Source organism: Odocoileus virginianus, chromosome 5, assembly GCF_023699985.2.
Source record: "Odocoileus virginianus isolate 20LAN1187 ecotype Illinois chromosome 5, Ovbor_1.2, whole genome shotgun sequence".
Classification (NCBI taxonomy): Eukaryota; Metazoa; Chordata; class Mammalia; order Artiodactyla; family Cervidae; genus Odocoileus; species Odocoileus virginianus.
This window is the reverse complement of record NC_069678.1, coordinates 17055739-17065068: the sequence shown is the minus strand read 5'-3', so window position 1 is coordinate 17065068 and position 9330 is coordinate 17055739. Positions and strand designations below refer to the sequence as shown.

Here is a 9330-nt window from a genome sequence, read left to right as displayed (position 1 = left end):
ATAGAGAGATGTTCCAAAATATGGAGTCTGCCTGGAGAGAAAAAGATGTTTATAAGATCAAATGATCACAGCAACGCAGGAACTGCTGAGGGAGATCTCAGAGTATCCTGAGAGCCAGATGACAGGGTTGGATAGAAAGCGCTTGAAGAGCTTGGGGAAGCTGGTATGTCTGGGAAGCCTGGGAATACAGGGGGCAGGGATCTAGGAAGGGTTCATTTAGAGAGTGGGATTTCAACTGAGTACTATGGACTGGAGACATGAGACAGTGGGTAAACCGTCTTGCGAATCAGGCTCAAGAGAAGTGTCTTCCCAGAATGGACAGGGAGGGGCTTAGTGAGATGGAGGAAGTAAGAGGGCCGCGAGCTGGGTGAGAATCATTTCCTTCTCCCCAGGACTGGCGGCCTGGCTCCAGCAGCATCCTGTCGGCCTGTCTTCCTTACCAACGTCAGGGCTGCCAGGTCACACCCCCCAGGACCCAGGCTGCTGGCATGGGAGCATTGCCGTGGCTGCTCCTCCTCTTGCTGTCCCAGGAAGGTGAGACGGACTGGCAGCCCCAGGACAGGAGGATCTCATCTCCTCTCTGGGCGCCTGCTCTGCCGGGCCTTGGGCGAGCAAGTCACTGCCTTCGGGCCTGAGTCCTTCAGCTCTTATGGAGTAAAGAGGACTAGGGTGTGACTTCAGTGCAGGAAAAAAGAGATGAGGAAACCTGTGGATATGGAAGGGGAGCAACCCCAAGGACAGCAAATGGAGAAGAGAAAATTTGGAGGGTGAGGCGCAGACAGAAACTCTGGTAGGTGCTCAGAGGCAGGTGCAGCGAAGAGGCAGCTAGAGGGTGAGACAGAGTGTGGGCCACAGAAACTATTCAGCTGAGATTGAGACCACAGCCCCACTGCCAGTCTCAGTAGCCCAGAGACACCACCTGGGTTGTTTCCATCTTTTTGAAGTTTTGTTTATTTATTTACTTACTCGGCTGTATGGGGTCTTAGCTGCAGGACATGGGATCTTTTCTGCAAGTCATGCAGATCTTTTGCTGAGGTGCACAAATTATCTCTAGTGGTGGCGTATGGGCTCAGTAGTTGTGGTACTCAGGCTTAGTTGTTCCCCAGCATGTAAGATCTCAGTTCCCAGACCAGGGATCAAACCTGCATCCCCTGCACTGCAGGGCAGATCCTTAACTGCTGGACCACCAGGGAAGTTCTAATCTTTTCTTTCTTTATCTGTAGCTGAAGGGTACTCTGGAGATGGTGTGAGTCCTGAGGAAGTGGTTGGGATCCTTCATGAGTCCATCAGCCTCCCCCTGGAAATGCCATTTAATGAGGAGGTTGAGAACATCATCTGGTCCTCCCACGTAAGTCTTGCCATTGTGGTGCCAGAGAAAGAGGGACGTCCGGCTACCATCACGGTGACTGACTCTCGCTATGAGGGCCGAGTAAACTTCCTGGAGCCCACCTACTCCCTCCACATCCAAAATCTGAGCTGGGAGGACTCAGGATCTTACCAAGCTCAAGTCAACCTGAGGACGTCCCAGGTCTCCACCATGCAGCAGTACAATCTACGCATCTATCGTGAGTTTACTAGGAACCATAGCGCTGCTTTTTCTGACTCTCCTGAGATTCCTACACAAAGGGGCTTAGGACTGGGGGTTATGGCTTGAGGGCCTGGGACTGGAAAGCAGTCTGTCTCCAGCGTGTCTGACCTCAGTACTCAGCTGCAAGCAAAGTGACCTGGAGTTTGCTACTCCAGGTGGATGTGTTGTGAGAGGGGTCAGGGGCTTTGCCTATAGACATCTTAGGAAGCCTTTCTGTTCCTATGAGATTTTGCATCCTGGGCATGAATGCCACCTCCATATATTTTTTTTTAGGCTGTACTGGGTCTTCATGGCACTGAGCAGGGGCTTCTCTTGTCACAGAACAGGGGCCCTAGAAGGCGGGCTCAGTAGTGCCCTGGTGCCCTGGCTTAGCTGCCACGCATCATCCGGGATCTTAGTTCTCCAATCAGCGATCAAACTCAAGTCCCCGGCATTGGAAGGTGGATTCTTAACCACTGGACAACCAGGGAAGTCCTGCCACCTCCATTCCTGAGCCTTTTATCCTCCTCTTTGATTTGAGGGCTAGTAATCAGGGTCTCCTCTCTACTTGAACCCAAATTTCCTCTTAATGCTTACGACATTGACTGATATTCTACCTTGAATCGTGCATACACTGATTAAACTATAAGTGCCCTCAGGAGAGTGATAATATTTTCTAGGATCAAAGAGGCAGGACAGAGTTTGAAGGAAGGTGGGGTGCAAAGGTAAGAGAGAGAAGGTAAGGCTTTGGGGGAGGTAGAAGATGCCAACAACAGCTCCTTCATCTTGGCAGCTGCCTTGGGAACCATGGGTTGGATGGCGGCTGGGTCTTGTTAGTTTGGCTCCTTCCTCATTTAGGTGAAGCTGGTCTCAATGGGCAGTATCAGTACCCCAGTGTCAAAGAATTTAGGAAAACAGACCTGGCCCCTGATTACTTAGAGGGTCTTTGTGTTTCTCCCTCATCTAGGACGTCTGTCACAGCCTCACATGACAGTGAACTTTGAGATCCCTGGGGAAGAAGGCGCCTGTAATATGTCCCTGATATGCTCTGTGGAGAATGCGGGCTTGGACGTGACCTACATCTGGATATCCTGGGAAGGCGGCGCTGATACAGCCCATGAAGGCTCCATCCTCAGAGCGTTCTGGAGGCCTGGGGACAAGGTTGCCTCTTACACCTGCAGGGCCAGCAACCCTGTCAGCAACATCACTTCCCGTCCCATCCAACCTGGGTCCTTCTGTGCAGGTACCGGAGTCCCAGAGACAGGCCCTGAGCCGCTGCAGGGTCCCAGGGTTACCACACCCTTAGAGCCTAACCCCTCCCGTAGAGACTTCACCCCTGGATTGGGGAGGGGCCTCCCTTTTCCTCGTGCTCCCAGCTTCCAAAGGTCCCTTCTAGTCCCTTCTAGGTTGAGATTACTCCCCAGATCACAACCTCTGAGATTCTGTGAATAGAATATACATTTCCTGAGATACTTGCCAAGGGACATCAACTGACAGTGAATCTGAGACCTCCTCTGGGGAGTTTGGGGTGGGTGTCTTCCCCAAATCCAGACCTTCCCTCTGGTGAGCCTCTCTCTCTTTGCCTTCCCTGCCCCAGATCCTGGCGACTCTTTGGAGAAGGCTTCCACTTCCTTCTGTCTTCTGGCCAAGGGCCTGCTCATCCCCTTGCTTTTTGGAACACTGGCCGTGGGCTTCTGGTTCATCCGAGTCCAGACAAGAGGCAAAGTGCCGAGAATGAAGAAACTCAAGAGAAACAGAATGAGATTGAGAAAGAAGGGGCAGCCTGGCCCCAGCCTGAACTGAGGGCCCCTGGGGGACCCCTGTCCTGAGCATTGCTTCTTCTCAGCCCCAGGGGAACCTTCCTCTCCTCCCCAGGTGCACCTCTTCCCAGGGGATCAAGGGGTGGGCATCTCAAGGGCGTGCTCCATGCCGCATGCTTCCCACAACTGCCTTTGGAAAAGAAAGTGAGTCTAAAAGACCTCCTCACAATGCGGTGTTGGTATGTTATTATTCGCGCCTAACCCATTCCCCCCCAACACACATAACATTTACACTTCAGTAAGAACAGGGAGAGAGTCCTTCTAATCTAAATGAAGCTGTGACTCCTGAATGGGAGATTTCAGGCACCAAGAACTCTGCATGAGAGTGGTATTACCCTCTCTCAGAAGAAGCCAATTCTGCTTTCATACCCTCCTTCCACCCTGGCCGATGAGGTCACTGAGTGACTCACCCAGCCGACGTCAGTCTGGTGGCTGTCCTGCACGGGGAGCTATGAAGCACCCAGTGCAGTCCTATTCTGGGTCTCAGTTGAGCCTGGTGACCTTTCCATTATCTCCCTGATGCCAGTTGCTCTGGGCCTCCGGTGCCTGCCCCCATAGAGATGGCAACTCAGTTGGATTAATAGCGTAGGTCTGGATACTTCCCTGGTGATCCACCGGCTAAGACTCCATGCTCCCAGTGCAGGGGGCCCAGGGTTGATCCCTGGTCAGGGAACTTAGATCCCACATGCTGCAACTAAGGGTTTGCAAGCCTCAACTAAAGATCTGGCATCCTTCAATGAAGATCAAAGATCTCATGTGCGGCAACTAAGATCTGGTACAACCAGATAATTCAATAAAATAAAAATAAATATTTTTAAAAAACAGCAGAGGTCAAGACTCCTGACCTCTGTTTGTAATTGGTATTAGTGTCCTGTCTATTCCTTATCCATAGATTTCCATGTGTCATACCTTCTCTCTGGACTGTTGTCCTGGGTTAATGCCTGCCCCCTACACATATATTACCCTCCCCGCCCCCTGCTCTCCTGGCAAAGACCTTTAATTTTAGGTTATTGCTCTTTCCCAAGCCCAGTGATCTGTATGAATTCCTCACCCTATGCTTAAGTCTTGGTCATCCTCCCCAGATCAGATCTTGTGAATGCTACTTAATGTAGCTGCCATGGCAGGATGCGGAGTCGGGGGTGAAATGGAGAGGGAACTGAAAGCCGCTCACGCCACAGGACGTGTTGAGGGAGTGAGTGACCTGGAGGAGGGTGGTGTGGGATACTGCAGTGTCACGGTCTTCGTAGACCGGGACCTGGGGATTGGAGTCGACGAGAAGAAGGATGCAGGGGACCCAAGTCTCGAGTGAAACAAGGGTCCTTTATTTGCAGAAATGCATGCTTATATATCTTCAATAAAATGATTACTCAGCCATTAAAAAGAATGAAATTCCACCAGTTACAGGAAAACGGATAGTCCTAAAACGTCACTAAAGGGAGTCACTGAAGGGAATTCAAGCAGGTGCTCTTTCTCCTGATCTCAGTCCTGAGAACTGCATGCAGCTCGGCTCGTTCCTGTTTTCCAGGAGCTGATAAGGAACAGAGAGCCCCTGAGAAACGGCACACAAACGAAGAAAACAACATATTGGATCCCTTAAAGTTGACCGTCCCCTGACACTGTAGGGAGAGCCCTGGGTGGGATCACAGGCGATCTGGGCTGTGCTCTGCCACTGGCCTCTGGCTTGGGACACGTGGTCCAGCAGATGTCCACGGAGGCACTGTCCCTTTCGACTAGAAACATGCTCTTTGAAGAGAGCAGTCATAGGTACAGCTGAATGGCACTCCAAGGCTAAGGGAACGCCTTGCCTCCGACAGGGGCGGGATGGGCTAGGAACCCCAGGGAATTTTAGAGGAGGGACTGAGGGGTAAAACAGGACTGTGGGGCAGAAGCCATGCCAGACACCTCTCTACATTTCGCTTTCCCCTCTTAGTGAGGAGAAGGATACTGACCTCCAAAGTGTGTCCCGAGAAAAAGGATACTGATACTGTGGAGGGGCAGAGGGACTCAGGGGGACCATAGGGACCAAGGATGGCTTTAGGGAAAACAGGACACAGGGGACTTCCCGGATGGGCAGGTGGCTAAGACTCCATGCTCCCAAAGCAGGGGGCCTGGGTTCCATCCCTGGTCGGGGAAGGAGATCCTACATGCCTCAACAGTGCACATGGACCAGGCACTGGGGCACCCCAAGAGGCAGCCTCCAGCAAGGGGCATAGAGGAAACCAAGAGCCAGGGCTTGCAGGGGTGGAAAGGAAGCAGAGCCAGGAGGTAAGCGGGAGTGTGCTGTCTCCATTACTGGGCAGGAGATGGAGCCCTGTAGGGCTGGGGGAGGAGGTGGTGAAGTTGGGAAAAGAAAAAGAAAAAAGGAGAATTTAGTTCTAAGTCCACGCCCCCAAAGAGTTCCTAAGACTAGCAACAGATCCACTCTATTCCCTGAGGGCCTGAGTCCACGTCCTGCTGGAAGGCAGTCCCTGGCCTGAGGCTGCTTCTCTGTGCCTTGCTTTCCGCTGAGCAGTTCCACCTCCAAAAAGCCATGAAGATCTCGGACCAAACCTGCAGCCCCCAACTCCTCTAATTTCTTTAATACCTTTCTGGAAACTGAGTGGAAAAGGCCAATGGCCATCTTGCATACACGGGGGCAGGTCTTTTGTGGATTTCAGAGTCTGGCACAGGAGACCAATAAGGGAATGAATGGTCCCTGTACAGTCAGCTGATGGCCTTCCCTAAAATACAGGGGAGCACCTCTCACATCCAGTTCCAACGGAGAAAGCCTGAGGTCCCCAACCAGCCCAGAGCACCTGGATGTAGAAAGTTCAGACTTCAAGAAGGTGGAGTACAAGCTCAGAAAGACTCGGGCCTCTTCCTCTACAGAAAACCAGGATAATAATCACCTGGTAACACTTTGCTTTTTGCAAAGTTTGCTCTGTTGAAGCAGGTGAAAAGCAAACTGAGGATAATATTTAAGCACCAAAGTATGAGGCACTGGGCCTGCACTGGAGAGGTGGAAAAGATACTCTCTGCCCTTGGAACTCTTCCTGGGGTGTGTTAGATGTAATTACAGTGAGGTGTGACAAGGACTACGGCTGAAGGTGAGGGTGTGGTGGGAGTTGTCAGCAATGGTGTCCTGGAGGGAAGGGGAATAGAATTTTGACCTGTGACTACTAGTGAGTTCCCAGGGCAGGGAGAAAAAGGACTTTGTAGCCAGACAGAAGATAAGAAGAAAGCCATTGATAAGTGAACAAGCACCATGAATTCAAGGGACTACGAGGCCACACACTGCCGCCCTGTGATGAATGGGTAGTCTGGAGAGGCAGGCAGGTCTCCTCTGATAGGCTAAGGGCTGAGGTGGGGGGGCGGGGATTTAGGGATGAAACAATATCAGCTCCACACCCTCATGGAGCTCCGGTCTCACTGGGTTAGAAAACAGGCAAGCCAAAAGCCAGGAAACAATCAATGATGAATGGAAACTCTTTTCTGATCGGGTGACAGGACCAGTGTTCATAGCATACCGTCAGCAAAGTCGCTGGAATTGACAACATCGTCTAGTCTTCCTGTCAACAAGTTGAAAATATGTGGGCTGGTTTACGCTTTGGTAGAGTGATGCTAGGTAGAATCCTAGCAGATTGAACAAATTTTCGCAGGGAGTAATAATTATGGATAGGACTTTTTTTTTTAACCAACTTTCACTTCCGGCATGGTGAGGGAGCAAGGTAGGGTCAGGTTCCTTTTCTTACCAGAAAGCTGACAAGATGCATCTGAATCAGAGCAAAATGGTGATAATAATAAAATATAAAACACAAAATTAGCATTCCCCCCCAAAAGAGAAAAGACTATCTTAAACTTAAAAAAATTGAAAACCATTTCAAATCCCAATTTTACAAAAAGTTATTTTAATGTCCAAACAAAATTAACTTATCCTCAAGAAAATACTGGAGACAGTGGAATTGAAACCTTTGAACCAGAGATGGAGCCCATTCTAACACAGGGGAAGGAGATCTTTTGTATTAGTTGGTGAGGGCCCAAGATATAATAAACGTCACACTCTTCCACCATCTTTCCTAGGCATTCTACTGGCCTTGCTTTCCTGTTGCATTCACTAACATGTTTTCATTAGCGTCTCAGCACTGTTATGTCAGTCTGCTACACTGTAACATTTGAAGCTGCCCCTTACTCCATTGCTCTTGCCTGCTCCCCTCCTTCACTCCCTTCCCACATTTTCATCTCAGGTGGCGAAAAGCACCTAGATTTTTACACCTGTAGAACTTTCCAGCAGTCAAGTCCCTGAAGATGGAATGAATTACTACAAGGGGTGGTAAGCTTCTTGGCCCAGAATGTAGTCAGAAAGGGAGGATGTGGAAGGGATACTGGTGTGAGCTGTGGTCAGACCCATCCTATTGGGTCTTCTTGGTGCCGAGGATATGACTGGGAATCAAATGCCTGGTGCACTCTGTGAGAGGCAGGAGTTCAGACTGGGGTGAGATTAGCATGCTGCTTTTAGGGAAGGCTTCCAGGGGAAGCACCAGGACAGGCTTTTGTTGTTTAGTTGCTCAGTCGTTGTCCGACTCTTTGCAACCCCATGGACTGCAGCACACCAGGCTTCTCTGTCTTTCACCATTTCTCAGAGTTTGCTCAAACTCATGTCCATTGGGACAGTGACTCCATCCAACCATCTCGTCCTCCGTTACCCGCCTCTCCTCCTGCCTTCAATCTTTCCCAGCATCAGGGTCTTCTCCAGTGAATCAGCTCTTCATATCAGCTTCCGCATCAGTCCTTCCAGTGAATAGTCAGGACTGATTTCCTTTACGATTGACTGGTTTGATCTCTTTGCAGTCCAAGGGACTCTCAAGAGTCTTCTCCAATACAGCAGTTAGAAAGCGTCAATTCTTTGGCGCTCAACCTTCTTTACGGTCCAACTCTTACATCCGTAGATGACTACTGGTAAAACCATAACTCGGACTATCCAGACCTTTGTTGGCAAAGTGATGTCTCGGCTTTCATGCTGTCTAGGTTGGTCATAGCTTTTCTTCCAAGGAGCAAGCATCTTTAAATTTCAGATTTCTGGTAGGGAAGGAGTCATGACCCTGCATCCCCAAGACTACATCAAGTTGAGGAAGCAGAGAAGGCTGCAGGGCTGACATGCAAGATGTGTTTCTGCCTGAGTTTGAAGTCCCCAAGGTGGGTGGGTTTGATGGAACCTAGGCTGGGTTTCACTCCAGCTCTGCTCTGTGCTCTTGGGCAGGTTACTGCACCCTGTAACCTCAGTTTTCTTATTAGTCACACGGGGTTTTACCTACTTCACAGAGTTTCCGTACAGGTTGCATAGCAGTCCTGAAGCATGTAGTCCAGGATCTGGCTCCCTGCAGGGGCTCAGGAAGTGATCACTGATTTCATTCCTCCTCTCTTTCCCTCTGGACCCGTTTCTCTGGGTGGTTGGTGCTGGGAGCTGACTTGGCAACCTCAGGCTGGGAGCGCTGCCTTCCCCTCCGCGCACAGTGGGAGGCGCCCGGGCAAGATTTGGGAGCTCGCCAGTGCAGACAGGTATTTCCAGTCCGGCCAGAGAAGAATACGTGGAGGTGGAGGTGACGATGGGGATGGGGGTGGAGATCAGAGGGGCGGGGTGGATTCCTTGGGAGGAGGGCGGGGAGTCCTGCTCACTGCCTGGTGCTTCTGCCCCCCAGGCTCGGGTTTCAACCCTAGCTGCCGCATCGCGGTTAAGCCCGTTAGGCGAAGGGAGAACATCTAAAGGTGGCTTACAACAGGAAGCAGAGTGTGCAAAGAACCAGCTACGGGTCAGCTCCTGCGACCCCTGGAGCCCGGGCCTTGACCCGCTTACCCTTTCAAGCTTGCAGCGGGAAGCGGCCGACCGATCTGTCTTTCCACGCTTCGTTGTATCGAGCTCCACCAGGGGGCGACCCGGGCCCACGTGCCACCGAGCCCTGCTCTTCC

General features: G+C 51.1%; 1 protein-coding gene across 1 annotated transcript; it reads left to right on the top strand.

The window, feature by feature from the left end:
- Positions 1 to 1230: 1230 nt before the first annotated feature.
- Positions 1231 to 3556, top strand: SLAMF9 (SLAM family member 9). The gene is made up of 3 exons (XM_020904486.2): positions 1231 to 1565; positions 2535 to 2810; positions 3165 to 3556. The coding sequence occupies exons 1-3, from the start codon at positions 1304 to 1306 to the stop codon at positions 3368 to 3370; spliced, it is 744 nt and encodes a 247-aa protein (XP_020760145.2). The 5' UTR covers positions 1231 to 1303; the 3' UTR covers positions 3371 to 3556.
- Positions 3557 to 9330: the final 5774 nt, after the last annotated feature.